Source organism: Nyctereutes procyonoides, unplaced genomic scaffold (assembly GCF_905146905.1).
Source record: "Nyctereutes procyonoides isolate TBG_1078 unplaced genomic scaffold, NYPRO_anot_genome, whole genome shotgun sequence".
NCBI classification, from domain to species: Eukaryota; Metazoa; Chordata; class Mammalia; order Carnivora; family Canidae; genus Nyctereutes; species Nyctereutes procyonoides.
The window spans coordinates 47,444,650-47,460,016 of NW_026575142.1; the positions used below are offsets into that span (position 1 = coordinate 47,444,650).

Consider the following 15,367-nt stretch of genomic DNA (forward strand, 5'->3'; position numbering starts at 1 on the left):
TTTTCTTTCTTCTACCTGGGATTAATATCCATCTTTGTGAATGCAGATAGTTCTCAAAGTGTGGTCCTCAGACCACAGCAGCAGCAGCATCTCCTGGAAACTTACTACAAATGAATATTATTTGACTTTGCCGAAACCTATTGAATCAGAAACTCTGGAGCAAGACCAGCAATCTGTGCCTTAACAAGTCCCCCAGATGACTCTGATGTGTGCTAATATCTGAGAATAACCAATTTAGACCAGGGACCAACAAACTGCAGTCTATGTGCCAAGTTCATGCCACACCCATTTTGTGGAGTTTTATTGCAACACAGCCACACTCGTTTGGTTTATATATTATCTCTATTTGCTTTTGAGCAACAAAAGCAGAGTTCAGTAATTGAGGCGGAGATCATATGGCCTACAAAGCCTAAAATATTTACTCTCTGGTTCTTTCCAGAAAAAGTTTGATAAGCATTAACCTACAATATTCTGACTGATAATACTGATTAGACATCACTACTAAATTTAATTCACTGTTTATCATCCCAGTGAAGTTGTAAAGATTATTCAGTCAGAAAGGTATTTCGGCTATTAATGTCTAGAGTCCTTTAAAAGATATTATGGACTAACTGAATCCTCCTCCCCCATCATTCTCAGGATCCCTTAAAATAGTAAGTAATATATAGTAAAGAGCCATGTAATTCCACCACATAATGACTGGTGGAAGGCATGATGAGTTGATTTTTAAAAAGCAACGTTCAGGGGGCCCCTGGGTAGTTCAGTGGTTGAGCGTCTGCCTTTGGATCGGTTCATGATCCCCAGGTTCCAGGATTGAGTCCTGCATCCAGCTCCCCATGGGGATCCTACTTCTCCCTCTGCCTATGTCTCTGCCTCTCTCTGTGTCTCTCATGAATAAATAAATAAAATCTTTAAAATATATGTTATATATATATATATAAATATATATATATATTTGATAAAACCACTAAGACCAAATTCCAGATATTTACAACCATTAGCACCCATAAATTCAAGCAAGAGGCTGTGCTTTGAATGCCTAAAGAAACCGAAATTGATGGGACACCCGGGTGGCTCAGCGGTTTAGCACCGCCTTCAGCCCAGGGCATGATCCTGGGGTCCCGGGATCGAGTCCCGCGTCGGGCTCCCTCATGGAGCCTGCTTCTCACTCTGCCTGTGTCTCTGCCTCTCTGTGTGTGTGTGTGTGTCTCATGAATAAATAAATAAAAATCTTAGAAAGAAAGAAAGAAAGAAAGAAAGAAAGAAAGAAAGAAAGAAAGAAAGAAAGAAAGAAAGAAACCTAAATTGAGCATAATTAGAAAAGGCAAAGTGAGCTCCTATCTGAACTGGACAGGTGACACAAAGCAGGATAGTAAGGATATTCTAAAGCAAATGAACAAAGAAAAGCCATTATACACACACTAGGTCATCCTACTGGTAAGAAATGCCATCAGATTCAGCTCTTACACAGAGGATGGGATCTAGCATATTAAATTTTTTTCTGCTCCCCAGAATAGTTCATTCAAATTCTCTTGGCATTTAAGACTTTCTTACCAGTGTCACCATTTATTCATAACAAATCCATGGGGTTCTCTCTAGTTTTGACCCTTAGCTAGGTGTCTAAGATCTGGCCTCTCAAAGCATCCCTCCTGAGGGCTGAAACAAATCCACCCACCTTGGGCAATGCTGCAGGCCAACAAAACTTCCCACCCTAGACTTCTATCCTTAGAGGTCAAACGAATGTTCCATCTCCCTGACTCTGGGAAGTAATTCCACAGATTCTTGCCACTCAATCAAAGCAGCACTTTTTCAATTAATGCCATTCAAAGCCACTAAAAACAAGGGCTTTTCTACTGCCTTCCTAACAGTAAGAGGCTCAGATTGAATTCACTTCTGTTGTAGGGCTGGTTTCCAAGGCTGACAAACTGTTACAATCTCACTCAGTTTTTTAATACAAAGGAGCAACTCTCATTATAATTCACAAGGCGAATGGTAACAGTGTCCTTCTCCCCTCCTTTCCTAAAGATAACATTCTATCAGACAGCATATCATTAATGAGGATATGACTCGTTTCAAAGGCTATTAATCAGGCTTTATGGGAGGAAAATGGACATAGAGAATTCATCAAACATAAACAGACCTCTCAACAGATTCATTATAGACCCTTTAGAAACAGTAAATAATCATATAATCCCCACTGTTACACAATATAACATATACTGTCTAATAAAAGTACTTTCTCCAACCCCTTTCAAATAATGAACTCAGAACTGTGAGTAAAACAAAGAAATTGAATAGAGTAATTCAGTAATAAAAATATATTCTTAGTTATACAAATATTGATTTTGAGAAAAACAACTGTGATCTAAAAATAGCTGACCATCTTAGTTGTTCAGAATGTTTTACCAAGGCCTTTGCCAACCACTTGACTACAACCTGTAGCCACAGGAGATATGTTTTAAGTGACAATATCTTACATAATACCTCTGAGAAACTGACCCCTAGAATTATCCTGCTCTTGTTTATTAGATTCTGAAAACCTTTAGTAGTATAGACACATAGCATACGGTACCTGATAGGCTAAAGTCGGCCCTCAGCTATTACTGGAAACAGGGTGATGTGGCAATGATACAGTCATATATATTTCAATAGCATCAGATCCATGTGGGAAGATTTCTAATTTAATAGTTATGCACTACATGTAACTCACAAAGAAATTACAGAGTCAGGGAAACTCAGGAAATAGAATTTTTGCTTATATTGCATTTAAGGAAAAGAAATACAGAACTGTGAAAACAAAAGTAAAATTTTGGGTAGTGTCCTCTCTGTCTTTCAACTTCCCCACACGACCTGCTACCACATCTCATCCAAAAGCTAAGCCTGATTCCACATTTTCTTCCTCACACCTCAAATACCTCTTCCCTTTCCTCACTGTGTCTCCCTGTCAGCACCTAGCACAGTGAGTACCACCTTTGGCTGCACCCTGGAATCACCTGTGGAGCTTTCAGCACTACAGAAGCCCAGTTCCACCCCGAAAAAAAAATTCTGATTTAATTAGTCTTGAGTTCTAGTCTGGACATCAGGATTTTTTTAACTCCCCAAATGATCCTACAGCACCTGAGTGGCTCACTCAGGTGTTTAACTCTTGGTTTCAGCTCAGGTCATACATGATTTCATGGGTCATGGGATTGAGCCCTGCATAGGTCTCCACGCTTAGTGCAGAGTCTGCTTGAGATTCTCTCTCCCTCTGCCCCTCCACTCACTTGTGCATGCACTTGCATGCAGGCCTTCTCTCACTCTCTCTTTCTCACTCTCTCAAATAAATAAGGGACACCTAGATGGCTCAGTTGGTTAAGAGTCTGACTTATGTTCAGGTCATGATCTCAGGATCCTGGGATGGAGTCCCCGCGTTGAACTCCCTGCTCAATAAGGAATCTGTTTGCCTCCCTCCCTCTAGCCCTCCCCCCACCTCCCATGCTCACACACACACTCTCTCTCTCTCTCTCTATCTCTCCCTCTCTCTCTCTCAAATAAATAAAATCTTTTAAATTTAAAAATAAATAAATAAATAAATCCTTAAAAAAAAAAAAAAACTCCCCTAATGTGCAGCTAAGATGGGAACCACTGTCCCAGCATAGTTTTGGTAAGGAAGAGCCAGGCAAAAAAGCAAAATAAAACAAGATGAGGGCAGCCCACGTGGCTCAGTGGTTTAGCGCCACCTTCAGCCCAGGGCCTGATCCTGGAGACCCGGGATCGAGTCCCGTATTAGGCTCCCTGTATGGAGCCTGCTTCTCCTGCTTCTCCTTCTGCCTATGTCTCTGCCTCTCTCTCTCTCTCTCTCTCTCTCTCTCTCTCTCTCTCTCTCTCTCTGTGTGTGTGTGTGTGTGTGTGTGTGTGTGTGTGTCTCATGAATAAATAAAATCTTTAGGGATCCCTGGGTGGCGCAGCGGTTTAGCGCCTGCCTTTGGCCCAGGGCGCGATCCTGGAGACCCGGGATCGAATCCCATGTCGGGCTCCCGGTGCATGGAGCCTGCTTCTCCCTCTGCCTGTGTCTCTGCCTCTCTCTCTCTCTCTCTCTCTCTCTCTCTGTGACGATCATAAATAAATAAAAATTTAAAAAAAATAAAATCTTTAAAAAATATAAAATAAAAAAAATAAAACAAGATGAGACTAACAAAATCAAAATGAGGGCTCAATTCCACATGCCCAAACAAGCAGTAAGATCTGTGATATGAACCCTAACACCAAGCACCATCAGCAGTTTCTCACTCTGCCCTACCTAAACCCTTACCAACTCCAATACCTATCCTTCCTCTCCATTCCTTTCTACCCAGTCCTGCTATCAAGCAAGCTCACTCCCCTTCACTTTGTATCTGTCCCAGGGTAGAAGCCCCTTATCAGTCTCCCAGCTTCCTTTTCCTGGCTCTGTCTGACCCACCCTACACACCACCAGCAGATTAATCTGGTTGTCATTCTCCTCAAAATGCCCAACAGCCTCTTCCCACTATGTCTAAACTCCTTAACTTGGTGGAAAAGACCTTGCCTTGTCGGTTTCCAGATGTCTTTCCAGCTCTCATTTCTCACTACTATCTGAAAAGGAGCCTTGCTCTGTTCTGATCAACGTGCATGGTCTATGATTCCCCAAACATACTCCATTTAAAACTTCAAAATTCAGGGGACATCGGAAATAGAAGCCAAGTGTTTTGTCTCAGATAGCACAGCTAGTGAGCAGTAGAATCTGGATTTCACTCCAGACTTGGGCTGTGTCCAAACTCCTAAACACCACCCTATTCTCTCTCTCTGGAATGTCGCCTTCCATATCTACCTGTGGAATTCTTACCTATCTTTCAAGGCTATTTGTTCCTAAAGCTTTCCTTGTTTTTCCTGTCTGAAGTGATTCTTCTCTCTTTTGATCATCTATAGCACTTTGTTTTGCACATGTCACAACATACCATGACAACAGAGTCCTATGACTCTGTCCTACGAGTCCTATGAGCTTCCTGAGGTTCAAGATACTGTATCCTGGCCTCATTGGTCCTTTATAGCACCTAACAGCACCAACCACCCTGTTGGCACTTAGCAAAGATCTGGTGAAGAATGAGCAGCTGCAGGAAGCTTTCTGCACTCACCCAACCCAGCCACAGTGAGAGGTCCTTATTAATTTCAAGCACAGAAATATCCTTTCCCTGCCCTGGGTATCCTGCCATCCTCCTCTTCAAGTGCATCAATTCTTCCTTGTTCTGTGTCATGAGCCCTACTGCCTGTAAAATATTTTGTAACCTGGGAAAGGCTCTGTTGCCTGGTAACCACTATAAGATACATATTGTGATACATAGGAATCATAAAAGAAACAAGGGTGGTTTTATTCTTTGGAGTCTGAAGTGGAACAATTCTCTTTTTGGGCCTTCTTACCCATTGTCTCTGTTTTATGTTGAAAGAAACAGGGGTGGGGCAGCAAGTGGGGTATGAGCAAATGCCAGGAAGAGGAAAGGTGAATAACTGGTCAGACAACTATTCTTTCTCAAGAGACTAACAGCATTCTGGGGGATCCCTGGGTGGCGCAGTGGTTTGGCGCCTGCCTTTGGCCCAGGGCGCGATCCTGGAGACCCGGGATTGAATCCCACATCGGGCTCCCAGTGCATGGAGCCTGCTTCTCCCTCTGCCTATGTCTCTGCCTCTCTCTCTCTCTCTCTCTCTCTCTCTCTCTCTCTCTCTATCATAAAATTAAAAAAAAAGAGAGAAAGACTAACAGCATTCTAGGAAAGGGAAAAACTCCTTATTTATAAGAAATGATGTAAGGAACATTAGAGAAGGAAAAAGACACCAGGCCAAAGCATTCGTCCCTTATTTTGTCGTATCTTGTCTTCTCCATCTGGGAGATAGGGGTCCTGCCCCTCAGTGCTTCTCTCTACACTGGTTCAGATGGCACTCAGGGTATGCTCCTCAGTGTGACTCAGACAACGCTGCAAGCACAAGATGAAAACCACCCATTTTGTTTAGCATATGACTGCATCCAAGGAGTCAGTAAAATTAGACAGTGAATTTAAAACAAATAAGAGAATGAGGGGCCACTTCTACCTGTTGCCCACCTCCCTGTGTACCCCTTCCTTTGCTGCTCACCATGGGAGGAAAGGTTGCTAAACTGATGGGTTTCTTAGAATGCAATTGAGCCAAAGAGGGAAACCAAGTCTAATTCTCTATAAGCCAAGGAGGTAAAGGCAGCAGTTGAGGACTGGGGTTCCCCTCCCTTTTGTCAACAGCTTCTTTCTCACCCTATAAGAAATACTTTTTGATTGAAATGAATTATATCGGTACTGGAAATTCCATCAACAATACTTCTTGAGAACCTACTATGTGCTGGATACTGTGCTAGGGCTAGAGATACAAGGTGGAAAAAGAGAAAATAAAACAAAAGCATTGGCCCCTACTTGAGCTGCTCAGCCTAACAAGAAATGCAGAAATAATTTCCATATACTATGGGGTTATATAACAGGTAAGCTACGGAAATGAAGAGTCTGTGAGAAGCAGAACTGAAATCAGGGAAGGAGTCCTTAAAGAAATGAGATCAGATTAAGGGCTGATGAATGTGTAGAAGTTAGCCAAGTCAAGAAGGGTGGAAAAAGTGCTCAGTAGAGAGAACCACATGAGCACAGCCCAGAGCCATACAGCATCCTTCCTTTAAGCCAATAAAATCTCAAACCCTCACATGTCTGAGTAATATACGCCATATTCAGAGATCAAAGGAAGGAAGGCAAGGAACTGGTGAAATATAATTTAAGCACTAAACTTTGAAGAAGTGCATTTTAAAAAAAATCCCTTGCTTTCTCTGAAGAAACAAGAATGATAACAAGCAAAAACAAAAAAAACAAAAAAATTCTTTTAGAGTGGGTTTGGTTAAAGCAAACAATGCAACTGCCTCATCTCCCACAGGTGGGATGAAACACCAGGTGGCTTTCAATCACAAAGATGGTGTTGACCTCAAAATCCCATGAGGCACACGGAAGATAAGCTAAACAGCACACACATGGCCTAACCTCATGGCAGTTAGGTGAGAGATGATCTCATAAGCACTATAACCCCATAGAGGGCAGGGCTTCCCGGGCTGGAGAGTGGTCACCACACTAAGACGAAGGTCTGGACCCCACACCCAGCTCAATCTTTGTCTGTGAAATGGCTGTCACCAATATGAACTCTATCACACACACGCACACACACTCCCTGGAGGCCTGGGTATTACTGACTCAACCGAATAAAGGTATGAGCCTGGGTTAGAGACTGCGGACACAGCAGATCCAAAAACATCTTTGTCAGGGTCTCAGCTATCAGCACAGTTTTTACTCCTGGCCTTTGCTTCCTCACTCTCTGCCTTAATTTCTCCATCTGCATAGGACAGGTATAAAATCTGCCCCAAAATTCCTTATTTGGATGAGATAAACTAAATTAACTCCTAAAATGGCTTGACCTCCTTGAGCAAATGGCTATGTGTCCCCAATGATAGGCTCAGGAAGCCAGAATCACCTTAATCCAGAGCAATGAATCTGAAAAGAGACAGGTCGGCATTGGCTCTTCAATCAATGTTTCATTCACTCAACAATGTTTACTAAGTGCCTCCTATGTGCACACCAGAGTCAAAACACTCATTCACCATTATTTTCTAGACTCATCCTCCAACCCTTGTCTGTGATGGACAGTTATGAGAAATTGACCAAGCTACATACTGGTGTCAGCTGTGCTCAGGGAAGATTACATCTCAACTCAGCCCTGCCACATGGGAAATTCAGAATAAAGCCAGTGACTAGGAAGGCAGCAAACCGCTGTGTTCAGCTCACCTGGGGATGCTAGTCAGGTAGGTCATGACATTCAGAAAGTCTTCCTCTGGGATGTGTTTGAACCCCACAAACTCTGGGAAAGTGATGATGGGTGCACCATCTTTCCCTCGACCTCCTGCAACAAAAATGAGTGGTCAAGGTATTAACAAAATGTTCTCCTGTTGCATCCTGCAGGTAAAGGAGATACATATTGTCCTCCCCCTTTTCTGTCTGTATTATTTCAGACTAGAATGTGAGATTTGACACCAAACTATTCTGAACAAGTCTCTTCTTCATGCTTGCTCAAGTGATGTCGTGAGAATTCAATTCCTACATCCTTTGAAGATAGTTATTGTATAAAAGGTTAGTATTCATTTAACTATTTTAGCATTTGGTAGAAGAGTAAATAATGCCAACACAAATATATAATATTATTCTTCATTTTTGTAGTCAGTAAATATCAAAGGTAAAAGAGCATGGCGGTTAAGAGAGTTCATTCTAAAATCAGACAGCCTGGTTCAAATCCTGCTTTCCCACTTGATTTCTATGTGATTTGATACAAGATACTTAATCTCAATAGAAGTTTCCACATATATATATAATAGGAATAATACTTGTACTTACCTCAAAAGGTATTGTGAGGATTGTGAGAACGTATATGAAAAGTACCTTAGTAGAGTGCTTATTACATATTAAGTGCTCAATAGAGACTATTATTATGGTTATAATTATTACAAGGAAATAATCTTCTGCCCTTCAATAACTTACCAACAGAGATATGACAACACTATGAAAATAGAAATGTAAAATTAATATTTAAATATTTAATCCATCAGAGCAAAGGCCACTAGATATAACTAAAAAGATTCTATTTCCTCATCTCCTTGCAGCTAGATGCAGCTACATGACTAAGTTCTAACCCTATGGTTCCTAAACTGTGTTCCAGGTACCCAGGGAACCACGGTGAACTCACAAAAGCACCATAAATATTTTCTAAATTTTTGAGGAAAATAGCAATAATTGGAATCTTATAGGACACCATGCATGCTACTAGCTTGAGGTAGTTCACAATTAAATTGCACTATACTCTTTTGCATCTTTGTGAAGTTGGTTTTTGGTGGCTACTGAGATAAAAAGCAAGTGTAGTATAAAAACTAATGTAGAACAGGAAATGAGGGTGGTGACATCCAGTCTCATTCCAAGGTTTGAGATTATTATAGTTACCTAAAAATGAAATTAAACATTACTTTTTCTTTCAATTTATGTATTGTTGTTGTTGCTGTTGTTTTTCAAACGGCTAAGTTGTTAGGATGTTCAGACTTACCAAATTGTTTTAACTGTTAGGAATTGCTTTTGGCCAAGAATAGTTATGGAAATATTAAGATAGACTGAGACTTCTGAGACTGAAAAACAAAGACTGAGAAAGTTGGGAAACGTATGCCCTAGCCAACAGTGTAAGAGCTGAATTGCTAGGAGCACCTTCCAGGTTTATGCCCATGGAAGAAAACTACTTTAAGAAAAATAAAGGCAGGGATCTCTGGGTGGCTCAGCGGTTTAACGCCGCCTTCAGCTCAGGGCGTGATCCTGGAGACCCAGGATCGAGTCCCATGTCGGGCTCCCCGCTTGGAACCTGCTTCTCTCTCTGCCTGTGTCTCTGCTTCTCTGTCTCTCTGTGTGTCTCTCATGAATAAATAAATAAAATCTAAAAAAAAAGAAAGAAAGAAAGAAAGAAAGAAAGAAAGAAAGAAAGAAAGAAAGAAAGAAAGAAAAAGGCTCCCAAGTGAAGCCAGCTACAAATGACTGTATGTATTTCACATCCATGAAAGAGGTAGGGCAGGGTGTGGTTTAATGAGAATTGTGTGATTAATGAGGGTGTGGGATCAATGAAGAAACTAGAGAAAAGGTAGACACAGAGAAGCTGTCAACCCTATCCTAAGGAGAGAGAGGCCTGGCCCACCATCACAAGAACCTAGGCCACGTCACCAGTCTCTCTGACGACACCAACATTTAAGATCATCCAATCTACTCTGCTGCTCTGAGTCCATACCTGATAAGCATCTTCTGCTTATACTCTGACTGTACATGTAAATCATTTCCAGAGCCAAGATGTGCTATCAAGCAAACGTAAGTATTTGTATCCTGCAGAGTAAGAGAGCCTGGTGGTTTTCTACACCAGTCTCCTCTAGGTATTGTTAATGCATGGTTAGGCTCCCAGAGACCAATCACTATGGAATGACACTGTGTGATACTTGTCTGGATGACTAGTCATTCTTTTCTAAGAAGTGGCTCTTTATTAATTCTACATGTTTATTTTAAATTGTAAAGCAAAGTTTAAAGCAAATTAGATGCTTGGCATCATCAGAGGCTGCCTCATGATGCTGATTGAAAACAACTTAAATCAGGATACTATCAGCTTTCACCTCATATTCTTCCTCTTTGCTGTTTTACAGTCATAGGAAGGCTTAGATAAACACAAAGTAAGGGAATTTACATCTCTAGTCAGGCTAAATTTAGATGCATTATAACTGTACTAATTGCATAACCAATATTTACCAAGAAAATGGCGAAACCATTTCAAGGACTCAAAACACCCTAGAATATTCATTAAGATATGATTATACTATTTAATGATTCTGACTTTTATTGTCAATTATAAATTAAAGCTCTTCATTACTAAGTAGATAAATATAGGTGGAGTGTTCTTATGTCTTGGTTAATACCAATACTGAACACCAGAGAGACCCAAGGTTAACTGGGGAAACCACCTGCTGTTGAACATTAAACGTAAGGGACAGAAGCTCCAAGGAAACAAAGCCTCCATAAGCGCATTGACAACCCACAGCAAGGCATTCGGTGCCACCTTGTGAGAAAACATGGAAATGCAGAAGGATGACAGTGTACTAGAGAAGTCCTATTCAAGGAAAATCAAGAAAACCAAACTACTTGGAAGTTAAATGGTGACTTAAATAAAATAAATGTCAGTACTCCTGGTATCACTTTTTACCTGTTCGTTAAATGGAAGAGGACTAGATTTACTTCAAAAAACAGCAGTAAGTTCTTAGGATACATAAGACTATTCCCATGAGGTTCTGGGTGTTGGCTGGCACAAACTTCTGTCCTATGAAAAGAATTTATAATGCTAGAAAATCCTACAAGAAGATTGTGAAGACCAACAATGAAAGAGAGTGAAGCAGCTAACTGCTATTTGCCTTCCAAAATCCATTTTCCTTTTCTCTCCCCAACCCCCCCTCCCCCCAAAAAAATGGACTTTAGCTGGGAAAATGGCAATACCACTTCCTGGGAGGCACTTTAGAAATCTCAGGGATTTCTAAATAATCTATCCTACATCCAAATAATACCAAATAATCTACCCTACATAATAAAGAATTGTCCCACATCCTGTGTAATTTCTGAATATCTTAATAGAAACTCAACGGAAATGAAAAATCCACTTGTAGTGATTAGATCCTATAAATTCTGCTTTATATATAAGAATAAAGGGGTTTTAAATATGTTTCCATTTTATTGAAATATAATTGACTTATAACATGGTGTTAGTTTAAGGTATATATGTAATGATACAATATACACATATATTGTAAAATAATCACCACAGTAAGTTTAGTTAACATCCATCACCTCACAAATCACCTTACAAAGTCTTCAGATCTAATCTCTTAGCAATTTTCAAACACACAATATGGTACTATTAATGATAGTTACCATGCCATACATTACATCCCCAAAACTTACTTATCTTGTAACTAGAAGTTTGTACTTTCAATATATATTGAAATATATATTATTTTGCTATTCTTACTTTCCTTTTATTTCTCCTTTACTATTCTCCTTTTCATTTTTTTTTTCAATATATGCATAAGTAGCAGTTACCTATTCACCCTCTGTGAGCACACAAATAAACTACATTTGCTAGCTTCCCATGCTATTGAGTGTATCCATATAACTGATGCAGGTTCAAGTCAATGGTATGTAGTGTGTATTGCTGAGCTGAGGCTTTTAAAAAGAGGTATGCTCTCTTTTCCTGTTTGCTTTCTGGATACAGGTAATAAGACAGCCACAAAGTGGATAATAGTAATATGAGCCATAAAGTGAAAGGAATCTTCATGTGTGAGGGAGATGGAGAAAAGTCATCTGCTGATGAACGTACATTCTGGGCCGCTCCAACTAAATTTCTGTTGTATTTGTTTGAACTACTATACACTTTGGAGTCTATTTGGTATAGCTATTGAGCCCACCCTAACTAATATAGATTACGGTATCCATAAATTTCAATTTAGGATAGTGAGGGGGCAATACAAATTGGTTGTCATAAAAAGGATTTCAGTCCAATATTATTAAGAACCATTTTCATAGTCTACACTGTTCAGTACAATAGCCACTAGACATATGTGGCTGTTGAGCACTTGCAATATAACCAGTCCAAACTGAGATGTCCTATAAGTGTGAAATACAGCGACGCCTGGGTGGCTCAGCAGTTGAACGTCTTCCTTTGGCTCAGAGCATGGTCCCAGGGTTCAGGATAGAATCCCACATCGGGCTCCTTGTGGGGAGCCTGCTTCTCCCTCTGTCTATGTTTCTGCCTCTCTCTCTGTGCCTCTCACGAATAAATAAATAAAATCTTTATTTTAAAAAAGTGTGAAATATAAAGTAGATTTCCAAGACTTAGTATGAAAAATTGTGAAGTATCTCAACAATAATTTTGAATATTGATGACATGTTGGGCTATTTTGGATATATTCGGTTAAATAAAAATGCTATTAAAATTAATTTCATGTGTTCCTCTTTGTTTTTTTAATATAGTTACAACAAAATTTAAAAGTACATATGTGGATCACAGTATATTTCTATTAAACAGTACTGTTCTTTACACCTTCTTGCATTGGTTTCCATCTCCTGGATGCCAAGTTACTAACTCTATCTCTGATTCAGAAAGAAATTTTGACTCTGGTTAGTTCCTTAATTTAACATTCTTCATTGTTTCATTGAGAATTTCCCACTTAATGGGGGGAAATACAGTGGACTCCACAAGCCTAGGAGTATTTTATGCCTTCATTATTAATTAATTCTTAAAGGTGTTACATTAGAGAGAGAGGAAACTTCAGACAAAGATTCCAAGGGCAGAAATAACCATTAAAAGAAAAAGGAAATGATTATTCTTTTATTTTTTTTTAATTTATTTATGATAGTCACACACACACAGAGAGTGAGGCAGAGACACAGGCAGAAGGAGAAGCAGGCTCCATGCACCGGGAGCCCAACGTGGGATTCGATCCCGGGTCTCCAGGATCGCGCCCTGGGCCAAAGGCAGGCGCCAAACCGCTGCGCCACCCAGGGATCCCTGATTATTCTTTTAATTAGAGGACAGGTATTATGATAGACACTGATAAATGGCTAATATATAACCAACCCCCTCTCCCCAGATCACCTTCTACTGAAGCCATTTAAACGATAAATGTTTGCCTCTTCTGACTCTGTTGCTGGTAGAAATGGCTACATGACACAGTCCCACAATGAGACATAAGCAGAAGCCTACCAAGAGCTTCTGGGAAAGTTTTTGCTATCCTGGCAAAAAGAATAGAAGAAGCCAGCATTGCTCCTTTTCCTTTTTCCTACTTTGGACACAGACTTGATATCTGGAACTACAGCAGTCATACTGACATTAAGGCTTTAAAAACAAGATAAACATCCAAAGAATCACAAAGGAGCACCCTTCATGTCATTGAGCCTCTGATCCAATACAAGGAATTTCTACTTTTGGATCTCTTCTTATGTGGCTTAGAAAACAAACAAGTCCATGGGCTAAGTTCTCTTATAGCCAGATTCTATGTGAGGCACATTCCTTAAAACAATCCACTTTACCAATGAGAAACCTGATGTTACAATGACTTACTAAATGTGTTGTAATGTGAACCCAGAATCGCCTGAGTCCAAAGCTTAGCGCGTTTCCTCCACACTAACCTGCTTATATTCTCTTATTTCCTGGCTAAGCCCTAAATTTAGAAATACCCTGAGTTCACTGGGAACATGTCAGTTGTCTTTCAAGGTCAGAACCACCAGAGGCCTAGCCCTGGTCACTATCCAGTTCCTGCTGGTGGCCCCTGCTCACAGACTTCACCATCCAGAGGCCTCAAACCCTCTGGCCACAGATCTGGGTCAGCCATCATGCAATGAGTCCCTGCTCTCCCACCAGCCACGGGAGCACATGCAGAACACAGCAGGCCAGGCAACTGGGGCCTCTGTGAGATAAAGCCTCCATCCTGTCCTTCCCAGCATTCTTGGTTGATGGGGCCTCTGGTTCTTTCCAGAAGCTTGGTGGAATCTGCAGAAAAATCTGCAGCTGGATTTTCGTCACCTTGCCTGCTTGAATCAGGAAATAGAAAACTCCTGTGACCCAGAACAGCCCCCATAGCTGGGTTTCCACAGTGATGGAAAAAGACCTAAGCACAGAGCTTTCTGTTTCACACCACAGCAACACAGGTTACCCAAAACGGCCTCATTACTGACATTTGCTACCACTTCAGGTAAAGATGAAAAGCAGGCCCAGTAATTCCAAGAAAGTGCTAACTCAGAGAACCCCAAGGCTACCCATATGCTTCCAGACTTGCAGTGTTGCAAATGCTACCACAGCTAATCCATGCTTCTCTCTCTTAAGAAGGGCAAACTTGAGGCAACTAGATGACAAAAGAAGCTCAAAAATGAAAGGATTGTCTTTGCCATGGTCAAAGGAACCTTCCTAAAACAAAGGTGTCCTCTTTGGTTCAGTGTGGGTTTCTACAGTTCTGTGTTCTCCATTAAAGGGTGACAATGAGGGATCCCTGGGTGGCGCAGCGGTTCGGCGCCTGCCTTTGGCCCAGGGCGCGATCCTGGAGACCCGGGATCGAATCCCACGTCGGGCTCCCGGTGCATGGAGCCTGCTTCTCCCTCTGCCTATGTCTCTGCCTCTCTCTCTCTCTCTGTAACTATCATAAACAAATAAAAAAAAAATTAAATAAATAAATAAATAAATAAATAAATAAAGGGTGACAATGATCCCTATTACTGACTTAGTTGTGGCATTATACACCATTTCAACTGTGAGCATGGCTTTGGTTCCTTATACAAATTGTATCATATTGAAAACTATTTTTTGTAATATAATCCTAAAATAAACATTTTATGGGATTAAAATATTTCAGGGAAAAAAGTTACTTAGTGGTAGTTGCAATGCTAAGTATTTTTCATACACTATGTCTTTGATCCTCAAAATTATGATGATCCCACCCATTCATTACCCAAATGAAAAAAGTGAGAGTTAGAGAACTATGTTGCTCAAGGAGATACAGCTGGCCAAGAGCAGAACGTACTTCCATATCTAAGACTGTCTGGTACCCATGTATTTATGTTTTTCCTGTCTCGCTTTTGAGAAATAAGAATAAAGAGAAGAACCTCAGTAATATTCAAAAAAGGTAACTTTGGATCACTAAATGCACAAACTAATCAGTCACTGGACTCCTTCCCCCAGATGAGCCATTATACATCCTAGAATCCTGGGATTGCTG

At 40.6% G+C, this 15,367-nt stretch overlaps 1 protein-coding gene across 1 annotated transcript in view; it reads right to left on the reverse strand.

Annotated features, from left to right (window-relative positions):
* MCF2L2 (MCF.2 cell line derived transforming sequence-like 2) overlaps positions 1 to 15,367 on the reverse strand; it is a 237,482-nt gene that overhangs the window by 190,818 nt on the left and 31,297 nt on the right. Inside the window, exon 3 of the mRNA XM_055307990.1 lies at positions 7,830 to 7,944. Coding sequence (XP_055163965.1) covers positions 7,830 to 7,944 — 115 coding nt within the window. The remainder of the gene's footprint in view (positions 1 to 7,829; positions 7,945 to 15,367) is intronic.